General features: G+C 43.3%; 1 protein-coding gene across 2 annotated transcripts in view; it reads right to left on the bottom strand.

Annotated features, from left to right (window-relative positions):
• The window catches only part of ASTN1 (astrotactin 1), a 294,586-nt gene that overhangs the window by 159,606 nt on the left and 118,803 nt on the right, over nt 1-16,177 (bottom strand). For both annotated transcript variants that reach the window (XM_063106058.1, XM_063106057.1), the window contains exons 3-6: nt 7,617-8,010; nt 6,007-6,153; nt 4,840-4,947; nt 189-338 (exon numbers count right to left, since the gene is read on the bottom strand). In XM_063106058.1, the coding sequence (XP_062962128.1) occupies nt 189-338; nt 4,840-4,947; nt 6,007-6,153; nt 7,617-8,010 (799 nt within the window). The remainder of the gene's footprint in view (nt 1-188; nt 339-4,839; nt 4,948-6,006; nt 6,154-7,616; nt 8,011-16,177) is intronic.

The following is a 16,177-nucleotide window of genomic DNA, read 5'->3' on the forward strand; positions in this document are numbered from 1 at the left end:
TTTTTAACCTGCTTTCTGAGTTCATCTGTGAGCAATCCAATCTTGTCCTAAACCTTATTTATTTGGGCTTAGTTTTTCCCCCACTATAGTAATAGGGGACAGTGACCCCTGACTTCTCTATCCTTTGCCCAACCTGATAACCTTCCTCTTTGGGGGAGGAGGTGGCATCCTCAGAAGAATGGGCTCACCGTCGGCAATCAGGTGCTCAGGAACGTGCAGGGTGATCTTGACAACAAGAGGGCAGCTGACGTGGGACGAGCACACGAGGCCAATCACACAGCTGGTGATACTGATCAGGGTCAAGGTGGTCTTATTCACAGGACTTCGGGGAGAACCCACTGAAAGCAAGACAAAAGCAAGACACACCATGGTAAAAATATGGGCATTGAGAGTCCAACTTGGCCTTTTGCTGCCCAACCTGGCAAACAAGGGAGGCAAACCTAGCCCCCAGTGGGAATGTCTCTGGCTGAATCATCTCAGAGACCTTCATTCTCACGGACACGTGGTCATCGGTTGGAGACAGAAGGGGCTTGGCCAAATGGTGACCCTTGAGGTCAACAATGGTCAGTTGACCACTGTCACTCATCTTCAGCCAGGTTCACAAGAGAAATCATAGAAGGGCATCCTCTCACTCTTGCTTCTCTGAGCTCCCAGAGCTTGTGCTCGCTCTATGTGCAGGAGTCCTACCATGTGGCCTGAAATAAGGAAAATGAGGAAAGTCTGCTCTGTGTGAGTAGATGATGTTGTCACACCAGAAACCTCCTCACGGTCCTGAAGTCACTGTAGGAAATCATTGTTGCTGGACAATAGGAAACACTCCTAGGGTGGGGACATGGATAGGGAGGAAGGGTTGTTTATTTGGTTTGTTTCTGGGTTTGGGGTGTTTTTTGTTTGGTTGGTTTTTACATTTTTTGTATGTTGGGATTTTTTTGTTTGTTTATCTTGGTGGAGAGGATAAAATGGTAGTAAGCAGAGGGACCTTCATATGGAGGTAGAACAGATGTGGGAAAGTAAGAAAGCAAGGTAACAAAATGTGAGGGTCTTTTGGAATTTTCTTATGTTCTGTGTTAATATTTATTACTGATAGTCATAAAAGGCATCCATTACGGCAGACACTGTGCTAAGTGCTTTATATACATTGTTTTTTAAAAAATATTTGCTTTCTTACAATAAGCCAATGAGCCTGTTCAGTAACTACCCATTTTACAGATGAGGAAAATAAATCTTAGGGATGAACGTCATCCTGATAACACTTGTGAAGTGGTAATTTCATGTCAGACACCAGTGCTTGGGGTTTTACACAGCTCATATCACTGAATGGTGACTACACTCTTCTGAGACCACTCCTGCAGAGGGACAGAGGGTTAGATGAGCTATAGTGCATGCCTAGGCCAGGCAACTGCTAAGAATGGAGCTGGGATCAAAACACAGGGCCGGCTGAGGCCACAGCCACAAGGACAATGCACTATTTGGTCTTTGGGCCCAGTGGAGCCTTTGGAGCTGCTGGTCTCAGGATGAGGTTTTGGTCCATGGCTACACCATGGGAGCAGGTTCCCTGAGTGGCTGTGTTGGCAGCAGTTGGGGGAGAGACTCAAGGGTGGCAGGTAGCCTCTGAATCCTCTGTCCTTGCTACCTGGAGATATTCTATTCATGTTGGCATCTTTTTCTAATGGAGTCTACTTTCCCACACTTACACATCTCCAGCCCAGCCCAGGCCTCAGCAGCAGATCCACCACCAGAACATCCTCAGGCTCTCAAATGCTACATCTCCCAAACTAGACTGCCGCTTTCTCTCAAATCCTGCTCCCCCTCCTATTGCCACTGCCCTGCGAATGGCACTGCCATCTACTTTGTTTCTCAAGTCAAAAAACGCCATCATGTCTAACTCTTCCCTCTTGTTCACAAGCCACACCCTCCCCACCACCAATGCCATTAAATGTTTTTTTTGCATTTTGTGTCCAAAATTTCTCTGGCCTTCATTATCTCCATCCCTACCTACTGCTATCATCTCACAACTGGGCCATGGCAGTAGCCATCCACCTGTCTCTCTACTTCAACCTCACACTCTCTCACCTATCCTGCGCTGCCCCCAGAGGGATCTCCATGAAGCAGAGTGGACCAGAGCAATGCTCTTTAAAAGTTTCAGTGACTCCAGTTGAAGTGCCAGGTCCAAGTTCCTTGTGATCAAGGCTGTGTACTTTCCGGCTTCTGCTGATTTCCAACTTTATTTCCTAAGCAATCCACAAACTTGCATCCTGAGCTTCATTCTAGTAAACTGTTTGCTGCTCCCTGACTACACCATCATCGTTTATGTCTCAGTGACTTTGCACATATTATTTCCTCCTCCACAGAAGGCCATTTTGTCACCTTGTCAGCCTGGTATACACCTACTCTTCAAGTCTCAGCTCAAACCACATCTCCCTGTAAACACTTCCCTGCAATATTTAAAAATGGATTCTCACTCCTTCCTCAGTGTTCTCCAAGCCCTGTTTGCACCCTGCTGTTACAGCTTTTATCACTCAGTGTGGTCATGATTTACAGGCACTTGCCACGGCTCTCATGTGATCACAGTAACTTGCTACTGATGTTCCTGTCTCTGTGTTCCTTCTGCATCATCGACCCGTAAGCCAGCATCTCTCCCTGGCTTCAAAACTTCCAGCAGTTCCCTATGACCCACAGAAGCAAGTGCAAACTCAGTAACATGGCGTGCGTATGGCCCTTTGGTGACCAGCCTGTTCTCCAGCCTTATGCCTACCCTCCCTGATGTGCTAATACGTGTATATCCCAGGTGACAGCTGCCATACTAAACTGATTTTACTGCCCTGAAAATACCACGTTCTTTTGTGCCTTTAAGGCTCTTTTGGTGCTATTTTCCTCTACTGAAATGCCCTTATCCTAGACTTCTTCTTTCAGGAAATCCTATGCATTGTGAACGAATATAACCCAGTTCTAAATATTTTCTTTTCTTTCTTTCTTTTTTTTTTTTTTTGCCTCTTATTGCTGCCAGGTAGAATTAACTGTTCTCTATTTTGAGTACTCACTTTATTTTTATTATTAAATGAAGGCTTACCACTGTGCCACATTCTTAATGTTTCTATTGCCTATCACAAAGCCTGACCCATAGCAGGTGGTTTCTAAAATGTTTTTGCTGATCTGATTGATGTATCCAGTTCAATTCAACAAACACTAACAAGCATCTATTATGGGCAAAATCCTTCACTAGACACTTTGGAAAAATAAATTGGGCATGCCCCACTCCTAAGAAGCTTACAGTGTAGTTAATAGCAATAAACAGTTGATGCAGTAGGAGAACTTGATATTTAAAAGCAACAGTTTTGCACTATAAAGAAACTCATTCTAATTCATTACCATGGATTTCCTTAAACAAGATTTTATTAAAGCAGAGCACACCTTGCTTTGATCAAGCCTGGATTGGGTGGACTTAGGTTGAGTATTTGCTGTCTAAAATTATATAATGAGGGTGAAGAGAGAGGGGGAGACCCTAATCCACATTCTCATCTTAGGGAAACTGGGACATCAGACATTAGGCTGCCCAGAGCCCCATTAATCTTGAGGAAAATGGCAGGAAGAACTTTTATACTGATAGCAGTGAAGCCTACAGACACTGGAATTTAGGATTAAAATGGCTTCTTCCAATCTTTGGGAAGAATGCCCTTGTTATAAAGAGAGCTCAAGTGGAGGCAGGAGAGAGCCAAATGTCTTCCAGGGAACATTGGCTGACACTTGGTTCAGGGAAATGCTATTGCATATAGCATAAGGTGAAACCACTCATATACCCTACATTGTTTCTCAAGGGGACTGTCCAAAATTCTTTAAGATGGAGGCCTGTAGAAGTCTGAGGCTGAGCTATGGGGAATTCTAACAGCAACAACAATGGGGATTTCATAGTGCTTTAGCAGTCACCCCCCCAAAAGCAATTTTAATATAATTTAATTCTAATAGTAGCCCTATGCACAAGGTATTGTTAACCCATCTAATATGTGAGGAAATTATGGTTCAGAGAAGTTGTTGTCCTTATCCAATATCACACAGCAAGTAAATGGCAAAGCCAATGGGTGCTTGAACACAGAACTCCTTCAGTGATGAGGATGATTCCAGCAAAGTCATAGGCAGTGGCAGCTACAGCTGCAATCTTCACACCCAAAGCCACTACACATCAGCATGGACTGGCACAGAGAGGTAGGAGTGGCTACCTGCAAGGACAATTCTATCAATGCCGAGGAGAATGAATTGGCCACCTGAACCCTGCCAGGAGAAAGGAGGGGACTTGGAGGCTGAGAGTCCTGTGATTCTACTGGGTAGGGGCTTAAAGGTCAAAGACCATTACACACGTTTTATAGGTCATAGATCATTCCTCAACTACCCTCCCCTCTCCCGCCCCTGCCTGGCTCAACCTCAAGGCCAATGTGGCTGAGTAAGCAAGAGGTACATATACTCTCCATTCTTTCACATATAACACACTTTATCAACTTTATTTCCTTTGTCTAAACAGCAAAATAGGACTCCTGAGGCTTCCAGAAGGAATTGAGAGTCTTCTGACCAAGAAATAGCCTTTCAAACAACTTGGAAACTTGTTTGAGAGTGCCATTATCTGGGAGAGATGATTCTCTGAAGTTTTCCACTCTAGGCTCTTCTTTCTTCCTTAGGAGGAAACAACAGTCATGTTCCAAGAATTCTTCCTGCAGGAACTGGCCTATGTGGTCCACAGAGCCCCTAACCCAACCTGAGGCCTCTGCAGCTCCTGGCCTTCCCCCTGCCTTTCCCTGCCCCCAACCCCCTTGACCACCTTCCACCCTTCACCACCTCCACCCTTCCTACCTCTACTGCGCCTCCTGCTCCGGGAGGGATCAGTGTAAAAGGTCAGCTGGGGGTCGTTTTCTGCCTCTGTGCCAGAATCTCCTTCAGGGTTCAAGAAGGCGGAACCAGCTGTAATGAAAAGGACCACAACAAAGACAACACTTTCAGTTTTGTCTTTGTGACACCAAATCACTGGGCAAATTCAAGAGAAAAATCGATAAAAATAAGAGTGGGTTGACTGCCAATCTGAGAAAAGAAGCGATGGGGACTGGGCTCCCTGATACACAGATTTGTTGGAGAAGTAGACCTTTATGACAACAATCACTAGTGCCCTACCCCCACCCAGCCCATGCTCCCACCTACTAGGGCCATTTCTGGCACCTACCTGCCACAGAGGACCTCCAGGGAAGATGGGTGGAAAAGAAAGAACAGGAAATTTCCCTCATTACAGGCATGATTCTGGTTGACCTGAGACTGAAATTATGTCTTCAGGGGCATAGGATATTATATTTTTGTGTTTTTTTCTGGCTCTTGAATTAACATATATTTAATGCAAAAAGATGGAAGAGAATAAAGAAAATACACAAAAATGTATAAAGGGAACAACCCTGATGTCCTCTAAATTCTCTAAATCAGAAAAAACTCTGTTAACACGTGATGTATATATTCTCTGTCATTTTTTGATGCAGAAATAGGTAAAGGTTTTTTAATCCCCATTTAAAAATGGCATTATGCTCTACCTTCTGTTTTATAACCTCATTTTTTTTTCCATTTAATAGATGGGTGGGCAACTTTCCATATTAACAAATGTAGATCTATATTATCATTGTAAATGGCTGCACGGTAAGCCACCGGACAATGATGGCTTAGACAGATGTGAAGGTAGTTTACCAATTCCCTGTTGATGGACATTTAAGCTATTTTCAATTTTTCGCTCATTTAAACAATGTTGTGATGAACAGCCTTTTACACACATCTTTGCACACTTGTCCAATTATTTCCTAAGGATAGATCTTTGTTGGTGAAATTACTTGGTCAAAGGTTTGCACATTTAAATTTTTTTGGTAAGTAGCATTTAACTGGCCTCCAGGAAGACTGTGCCAGTGCTTGCCCCCTCTCGCCACACATCAGAGCGTGGGTGGAAGAATGAGGAATCCACCTGCAAGCCCTAATATCAGTCGTGGATACCTCTTGCTTTGTTGTTGATCCGCTTTCTCTGGCTACTGGAGGTGTGAGAGAGCAGGGTGGCCTGCTGGTGGTTGGAGTCCACGGGGCTGGTGGCAATGATGTTATCTTTATACTTGTTCATCAGGGACAGCTTGGCATTGTCACTTCCTGTGTAAGGAAAAGTTGAGGCAAAAACTTTAAGAGAAAAAGCCAAAAGAAAGTGAGAGCAGGAAAATGTGCACGGACTGAGTAGATGGGTTTTACAGAACTGAAATAAGGAACCTGCAAATTGAGAGATTGGCAGAGACCGAAATACTCCTATTTGATTTCTAGGGGACTACAAATTTATGGGAGAAGAAATGAAGTAAGGAGATTAGAACTGAAAATCCAATTCAACTAATTCCATATTGATAAGGTTACTGCTTGTGACCCTTTGGCTAAATACAGACTGCAAAGAGTTCTTTCTTTTGGTCAGCGCGGGGTTTTAATAGGATTTAAATTTGTGTCTATTCAGGCAGAACATGTGCTCTCTCTTTCATCACAGTCTACACCTTTCCCTATTGTCTGGCTTCCAGCTACATCACATATTTGTGTTATCTGTCTGCCCTCTAAGGGCATTTGAGTTTATAATCCCTGAGTACCGTATGTCTACTTGATGGGCTTAGCTCTATGCCAGGTGTTATGGGGACTATGAGAGATGTTGAAGACATGTCCCTTCTTTTCTCAAGGCATTTCCAGACTTTAAATCTTATTAGAAATTGGCTATTCATATACAATCTCTTCCAGTTAATAAGCAGAATGGAAACCTCTGTGTGATTCTACTTTTTCAAGCCCCACTGAAAGTCCATATATCTTTAGCGACATTCAGTACCAAATTTATCTTTCTTAAAGATAATTAGATATTTCCTTGAAGGATCATTGTCAAAGGTTTATCTATGGGGATTTGTTCATTCAGAGAGCTTTGAAAGAGAGACAGGTAGGTTTCTATAAAAGAAAAATATAGCCCTTCCTTCTCTGCATGTTTTGACCCTGATCTTGTTTAGCTGAATTAGTTCTAGGTCTTTTCTACCTAGTATCTCTATAGGTACACAAAGCATCTGAGGTCTGATAATAATATTGCATTCCTGCATTCCCTTTGAAGAAGTGCATCCCACATACAGACCATCGAGGCATGGGTAAGATAGCACAACTAAAATACCCCAGGACCAAGTCTCAGGAATCATAGAAAATAACAGTTAACACTGTCCCTTCCATTTCAATGTATAATTAAATTGTCTGTGCAAATGTCTGACATACAAAACAGTCACACACATGTTGATTTTTCTTGCTATTTCCTTATTTCCCAGAGGGTTGCTCATAACATACTAAAAAGGCTGTAACTCACTCCTCTGCTGTATGTGAAATTATTTCTGCTTCCTGTGCATGGTGGAAGTGGAAAGGGATCCAACTGATACTGTTCTCATTTTCTATATTAGAAAACAGTTCTCATCATTTCAGGAAACAGGTTGTTCTTGCCACCTGGGGAAGGGCACTGGCACATCCCTCTATGCAGGACAAACAGCTGTTCCTACCCACTCCCCTGCTTCCTGAGACAAAGACCAAACAGTCCCTTGTCTTTCTCCCATCCCTACCTGGTGTGAGGTCCATCCCCGCCTTCTCATTGCAGCCCTGCAGGGAGTCGAGTGTGCGAGTGACCTGGCTGGCGAAGTCCTCTCCTCCGTTCATGCACTCCCTCTGCAGGTGGTGGCGTAGGTCAGTGATGTCATACTCGTAGCCATCCAGGATGGGTGTTTCCCGGATGCTCAGGGTGCCGCTGGAGTTGTGGCCCTGCACGCGGGCATTGCGCAGACTCTCCCGCCCATGCCCGCCAATCAGCACAGAAGGAATGTAGTGAATCTCATTGGCTGCCTCGGCACTGGCACTCTTCTGGGGCTGGGGAACCCGGCGGCGTTTGCACCAGCGCCGCCGAGTGTACAGGATCATCACCAGGCACAGGATGGACAGCAGCAGAGCAATCATGCCACCCTGGGAAGAGAGGACAGCAGGTGGATGTGGGAAGGTGGTGTGCTTTTTCTGCAAGGAGTCATTGCCCCTTCTGCTACCACCATCCGTCACTCATTCATTAACTTATTCATTCAGGTGTCTTAAGCACTGATAGCAAGCATCGTTCAACCACAAAGAGACAGTCGGCTGTGATTGGTGTTTAAGGCAAGAGAAAAATGTAATTAGATGACCAGTGCATCATTTCAAGTGACCTGGTTGCTTCTGGCTTAGCAAACAATTTGAAGAAGAAAGAAGTCTTTGCAATTGTGAGTGTGTGTGTGTATGTGTGTGTAATTTTGGTTCCAGAAACAGGGGAGAGGCTTCGTTCATTAAGGCAAATTGGCAACATGTAAAGCTGGTTTCAGGCTATTTTTCTGCAGCATGGGATGGCATCTAGTTTCTTCCTGTTTCATTTCTAAAATTCAGTCACAGGTGGTGTCTAACGCTGGCTCCACCAATTATCAGTGAGTCCTATAATTTCTAAACCTCAGATTCCTCATCTGTATAATGGAGAAGACAGCACTTACCCGCCCAGCGTGGTTGTAAGAATTAGGTTATGTAACTATGTAAAGCGCCAAGCATCATACATCACAGATAAGCAAGGCTATCCTCAGCATAACCTTAAATGTCTCCATCTGACTAACTGGCCCTGCAGAGAAAACCAGTGACAAATCTAAAGGGAAATTTACATCCATCAGGAATTTGCTGGGTGTGGGCAGAAATCTCACCATTTGAACGTGACTTTTTGGGCCACAGCTTTCTCTGAATCACACGGTCCTGACCAATGCTCCCCGTTCTTACTAATGTTCCAGGGAAGGGACTGAGGTGCATGTCCTGGAGTCGACTGGCAGGGGAATTACCTTCTGAGCCTTCTGGTGCTCAAAGGCCACCACCTCAGAGTGCATTCCTTACAAATCAGGACACCACTCAGTTGTCTGTGAGAGGCGAGGACACAGTGCCAGGTGAGAATGAACACCTTGACAACCACTGGGTCAGGACTTGGAGGAAGGGCTTTGCAAGCCCAGTGCTGCAAGGTGCTTGGCAGGTATAAATCTTCCTGTGCACAATCTGTATTCACTTCCTTTATTTGGTCAATATCTTTCTGAACCTATTTCATTAGGCCAGGGTGTGCCAAATGGTCTTGTCTCAACTTTGGACTTCAATCCCTGCCACCCTATCATATAGGCTAGAGATGAAACTCCCCCCTATTAATTCCCAGGGTGCCCACTCCCACAAGGCTGGGTTGACAGTATTGCCCTGAACACATTAAAGGAGGCTTTTTCCAGTCTCATAATAATTATATGTTGGCTTTATAAAGTTTCTCTCCCCATAAATCTTCCCATTTATCCTCCTTCTCCCACCATTGCTGTGAGCAAAGAAACACACACACACACGCACGCACACGCACACACACACTTTCAGACAGGCAGCACAGAGGAGCAGAGATGTGAAGCATCAGAGTCAGCTGATGAGTGACAGGCCACATCATGTGGCTCATTGGGGACGGACATATGCTGACTTCTTGGTTTTCAAATTTTTCTTCTTTTTGCAGAACCTTTCTGTTGGTGTAATCTCTCAAGCAAGTACAGAGACAAAGTAAACAGACTCAGGTTACATCATGGGTGGTAGTCCAAAGACAAGTGTTTTAGGTCTCCGCTAACTGCCACCTCCCCTGCCATCCATCCCAGCAGCCCTGCAGATACACACAGAGCCCCTGGCACCCGCAGGACACTGCCTGGAAGACACAGCATCTCCACAGTGTGTGACCAAGCCCTGCAGCCATTCACTGACAGTAAATGTGTCCATCCCCATAGTTTTTCAGCAGAACCATAATCTCAGAGTCAGACACACTATCCTTTCCCTCACCCCAAATTGAAACGCAACAATAGGTAATTAAGCCATGCAGAAGGAGTAACTTCCTGACTGAGAGAAGTTGTCAGACATTGAATTAGGCTAGTGAAAGCGAGAGGTAATTTTATTCCCTAAAGAGCTGTAAGAGTAGCATAAGCATCAATCTCTGAGGAGTGGTTTAAACACCATTTTTCCTGCTCACAGCAGGGGTTTTAGGAGCCCCTTCCACTCTTCCTCTCCAATTCTCCTGTCAGATGGTCACAACAGAGTTATGATAAGATCCGGGCTGTACATTCATTCTCCATAGGATGCAGTAATAAAGCAAGAGTAGCTCTTCTTTACCAGGCTTTTATTATGTATCAGATATTTGTTCAAAATGTTCTACATTGTTATCTCTAAGAGAGGGTCATTTGTTTCCCCACTTCACATTTGAAAAAGCCAAGGCACAGAGGTTAAATAACGTGCCCAAGGTCACACAGCAAAAGAGGAGTCAGACCGGATGCAACCACAATGACTCATTTCAGAGCCTACGTTCTTAACCACTCGGCTGCAGTCACCCTGATGAGCTTTGCCCTGGTGTCTATCTCAGTAATCACAAGAGGATAGCAAGGAGGTGTGGGTGATTCCACACAGAGCCACCCCATTTCTCAAAGAAAAAAGAGTAACCCTTCAAAGTGCACAGCTACCTGACCGGTGGTTCAAAAAAGGTACTGACATAAACACAGGACCTTTTACTAAGTATCCAGTAAGTACCCAAACTCCAGATTTGTTGGTAGCAAGGAGATAACATTCACATTTCAAATTCTCTGTGTTAAAATAAGACTATGTGTATCACACATCACTACATGCCTAGAAGACACCAGTAGGCTCTCAGTTTAGCTAAATTTTGACAAAGAGATTTGTGTTCTCTTTTAACTTAGGGACCCACTGAAAATCTCTTAAGTTCAGCCTCTTACTTTTCTGATGAAGAAACCAAGGCTCAGAGAAACTACAAAACTAGCCAGTGTAGAACTGGCTGTCATCCTAGATCCCCCTTCACTGCTCTTCTCATGGTACCATTTTGATAGGTTCACCTAAAATTCTCTTTACCATATGTGGAGCTGTCTACTCCATTAGCAATTTTTAATGTTTATTTTTCTAAAAACATAACTTACAAGGAGATAGAGCACATAGTTTCTCTAATCTTGCTTTAGTGAAAAGTTTCTTCTGCTCAGAATCAGTGACTCCTGATGACCTCAGCCTTCTAAAAATCACTTACCAGTAATAAGCTTCAGCCATCAGTTGAAACTCAGCATAGGCCCATGAACAGGGATTCTCAGGAACTCAAGGTATGCTATCATTTCTCTGTTTCTATGACCCAAATTGGTGACAGGTGTCACAACACTTTCCAATGACTTACTAATTGTGGATTACTATGTAAATAATATACATGATGTGATGCAATATTAATATGTAATATAATTTAATAATAATATTTTATAATAATAATTTGTAAAATTACTACACACAAATTCCTCTGAAGGGCTTACCTGCTCTACCCAGTATGCAAGCAGCAGGTAAGAGAAATGTATCAGCCCTCCACTATACTAGGAAAAGGGATAAGTCTAGCCACTTTGGTTAACTGTACTTCTATAGTGAGGACTTGGAGATCCAGTGCTCACGTTCAATTACCATTACATTTCTGTGATAAACCATAGCTCTTTGACATTTTCATTATTTTAACCTTTCTACTTCCATAGAGGATTTAAAGCAGTTTCAGTGACAGTTATGGATGTTCTAGGACTTCTCTTTCAGAGACTCTAATAAAAGGAACAGGTGGCAGATGGGATGGAAAGACACCCTAAGGCAAAAGCGGTAGCTAGGAGCTTCCTGATGATTAAGTCAAAAAGAGAAAGGCAAGATGTACACAAATTATTATTTGACAAAAGAAAATGTATAGGGAGGAACAAACGTTTTCTGAGGATTCAACTGCAAATGGTCTTCTGTCTAGAGACTACACAGGAGCACACCAGACAAATATAATGGGCAGTATAACACAAGGCTTTACAGAGTGCATAGGAGTTCTTCACACACGCGTGCCTTGCTTTGAGTTTCTGCATTACCCTAGCTGTGTCCAGAAAGCATTATTCATTTATTTGTGTTAGCTTCAATTTTTATGGCATTAAAAAACAAAAGCAAAACATGAAGGTAGATTCGACTCAAACAATGAGTGAACAAGTTGCAAACTCTGAACATTAAAAAAAATAAAACACTGAAAGTACTGGCAGCAAAACATGAAATAACACTGACTGCAAACATTGACTGCAGAACAAGGAATTGTTTCGCTCTTTGTTCATATTTGCATGAGATTTCTGATTATTCTATTGATTTTTCTCAAAACTGTTAACACTTGGTAACTAGAAGTGTGTTTGGGGTATATGATAACTCCACCTCTATTAACAAGTTCCTCACAAAGAAAGTGGCATTTTAAAATACATTTTTCTTTAAAAAAATCAATAAATCATTTCTACTGGCTTTAATAGAGATCAAACAAATAAAAGCAGCTTTTATTTTATTATGAAATTGACATTTTGGCACTTAACCTGAGAGAGCCGTATGAGGTTTGTCAGATAATTTGTAGATTTCGGAATTCTTATGTAATATTGCTTTATATAACATTGCTGTTGATTGCCCAAGGATGGAAAATTCTAGGCAGATCTCCCTTTTATGCTCATCCCAATCCTCTGGGCCAACCAGAAGACTGCTTCATAATCCGAACTGTACATTCACCCTGAGTCCTGGGTCACACCTCCCTCCCTTAGCTAACTCCTGCTCATCCTTCAAAGTCAGTTCAGCAGCATGACCTCAGCCAGCTCTTCTGTAGTAACACTGCATGCCCATAACTCTAACCACAAGCAATTTTATCTTTGATTAGCTTGTCAATCTCATCTACTAGACTATAGACTTCATGAGAGCAGGGGCCATGTCTGATGTGTCTCTTGTAGCTCCAGGGTCAAGCATGGAGCCTGGCATAAAGCACAGCACCAATAATTGTTTAGGGAATGAAGGAAAAAAGCAAAGAAGGAAGGAACTTTTAAATATATTTCAATATGGACATCTTCTACATGGCTGCAAGCTAAACTTATATGTCAGCTTATGTGATTCCTTCATTCAATTCGTTACTAAATCATTCAACAAGTATTTACCGACACATAGTTTAGTGGGACATTTTTCTACGGGTCACTGTATGGAGATACTGTAGTGAATAACACAGGTATCATTCCTGATCTCAGGGAGTTTATATTCTAGTTAGAGGCATAATTTGGTGTCTAAAGATAAATGCAGGCACCAAAGAAAGACAAAAATCTCCATTCATTACTTCTCTTCTTCAGATAAAAGAAACTGAGGTGAAGACACCTTGGACTAGAGGTGGCACTCTGGGTAACACCCCAAGTGCCAGTGGAATCCTTCCCAAATCAATGTTAAACGATCAATACATCCTAGAATAAAAGAATTTGGATCTATTAAATGTCACAAAAGTTTAGGGAGTCACCTGGGTTCTGTGGACCCTTGGCAGAAAAATGGAAAAGCTGAGAGTATGTTTCCAGTTACCACCTGTCAAGCGACCGCAGCCAATCAATCAGCTCACATTTCAAAGCTTAGCTTCACCCTAGGAGTATCCAGAAGAGTGAATCTGCGACATAATTAATTATCCCTCAAGGCAACTGGACATACTGAATTCAAATGATAGTCCTAAAGGAATTAAATGGTTGTTAAAAAATAAGAATCAAATAGACAATTTTGTGGCTCATGTCTCCTGTTCTTCCTCAATAAAAATGCCTGAAGGTCAGGGACAAAGACCCTCTCTCTTATGACAGCAATCACTCAATCTGTCTTTGGCTTTTGCAGGAGGCAGACCAAGAGGAGAAAAACTGTGCAAAGCCCATATGGCAGCTCTGGTCATATTCTAATCTAGAACCAAAAACGTTCCAGGGATAGGGAATGAATGAAGCAGATAGATGACTTCTCAAGGTTTCTTCTGATTTTGTGATGCTATGAGCTCACTAGAAAACTAGACTTAAATTACTAATCACATGAAGGTCCCCAGTAAAATAACAGGGTAACCAGCTGTCTGACTTTGCACAAATTGCATAGCCTCTTTGAACATAACTCAGGCCTTCATCTATAAAACAATGTGATTGAAAGAAATGCAGTGACTCTTCCAGCTTGAAAATGTCCCGATTATAACACTGATCCCTGTGAAACTGGAAATAGCTCTACAGTGGTCAACTAATGGTGGTGAAAATGTCTGTGAGTTCTTCCTGCTCAGTAAAGCCAAAAACCACAGACCAAGGAAATGATGGATCCGATCCTCCAGAGGCAGGCCATCAACTCCTTTTAGCCAGTGGAGCTCCTGATAAGCAGAAGTCCCTCATTCCCATTCCCCAATGCTACAATAGGCCTTTGAAAGCAGGTGATGTCATCAAGATTGTGGTAACATGTTCTTGGCCTTGAAGACTCCTTTACTGCCAGAAGGACTCACCCAAACTAGAAGAGAAAGCCCCTTGGTTTGCTCCTCAGGAAAATTCTCTTTTCTGTGGTGGATGGTGAATAGAAATCCATTTTCCCTTGCCCACCTTCTTCCCAAATGGAAGATGAGGGAAATGCTGTAAGCATATTAAGCAGCGAGTGCAATTTATAAATTATTAGGAACATTATCTCCCCTTGAGGGTTTTCTGAAGTTTTTAATCATGTGGAAAGGCTTTCCAGTTGCCACAGGCCACCACATTAATTAAGAGGCCTCAATATGTTTTCTGGGGCTTCTGATGTGAATTGTACATCCCATTGGCAGGTGACGGCCCCACCGTGCCTGGTTGCTTCTCACTGGAGAATGCTACTACTATTGCCTGCTGCCTTGCGATGCTTCAGAATCCCTTCCTCACCCACCTAGGTCCAAGTATCCAAGGCTTAGGGGAAAAAAATAGGATGTATACCAAGATCCTCTCTCATTAAAATGCCATTTGCAGGGTAAAGATAGATACCAGGCAACCTTCCATAAACAAGAGATGAACTCTAAAACTAAAAGCCTTCCAGGTTTGGCAGGTTGATATTTGAGGGTCCTTCCAACCTCAGGAGGCTATGCGCATGTTCTTCTCAGGAGGAAACTTAACCTTTTAGCTCTGTACTTACTTCATTTAATTTAACTTAATTTAATTTTGCTTTTCCTAGGTCTAGAAGTTTTAATACTGTTAGTTTTTTTTGTTTGTTTGTTTTTTTGTTTTTTTTTTTTTGTGACCGGTAAGGGGATCGCAACCCTTGGCGTGGTGTCATCCGCACCGCGCTCAGCCAGTGAGCGCACCGGCCCTCCCTATATAGGATCCGAACCCGTGGCCTCGGTGCTCCCAGCGCCGCACTCTCCCGAGTGAGCCACAGGGTCGGCCCAATACTGTTAGTTTTGATTGCTTTCTTCTTTAATCTGGGAAGTTTGTCTTTAATTCCTTTATCAGACTTTGGGAGTTTCACGCAAGGAGAGCCTGGAGCCCCACAGGATCAGTGGTTGCAGGCTAGTATGCTGGAGTCAGCCTGGGTTATTTCAAGTTGTCCTCCTTCAGCTTCTTTTTACAGAGATGCTTTTTTGGTTCTTGAGATTTTCCTTGCCTCAGACCCTTGACTTTGCTGTCCCAAAGCAAAAGCAAGGCAGTGCATTTGTTCACAAGCACTCAGAGCTCTCTGATCATTAGTAGCTTCAGTTAACTGTTGCTTGACTTAATGAGAAGGCTGAGGTCACGTGGAGCTGGGTGAAGCAGGGTGACAGAGAAGCAGCATGCCATGGGCTGGGATTCCAGGTCCAAGTCTACCCTCTAATTGCCCTAGATCTCTGAAGAGTGGAAGAGCAGTAAGGGATCAGGCTATTCAGGCAGAACTGAGGTCTTCCCATTCCTCTGGACATAGACTTAATTTTCCGAGATGTGGCACTACCTAGTCCTATGTTATGGGTGGGACCCCAATCAGTGTCATGTGATAAGAGCCTAACCCCACATATAAGCCATGTGCACGGGTATGTGTGTGTATGCAGGTTGCACAGATGTGTGTATTATGCATGACAGGCAGCCCGGGAGATAAAAGGGTCCACACAGAAGCAAAAGCACTCCAGGCCGCTGTCTCAGCAACCCATGGGCAGAGCTGCGTGAGACAGACTCCCTCCATGGGTTCTGTGCACCAGCCCTTCAAAACTTCACAAGCCAAGCATGAAGCCAATAAATAAATACCTCCAGCTGGATAATGTTCAGTGTCTATTCTTGGCCACGTTCCTTTTTTC

This window comes from Cynocephalus volans, chromosome 8 (genome assembly GCF_027409185.1).
Source record: "Cynocephalus volans isolate mCynVol1 chromosome 8, mCynVol1.pri, whole genome shotgun sequence".
Classification (NCBI taxonomy): domain Eukaryota; kingdom Metazoa; phylum Chordata; class Mammalia; order Dermoptera; family Cynocephalidae; genus Cynocephalus; species Cynocephalus volans.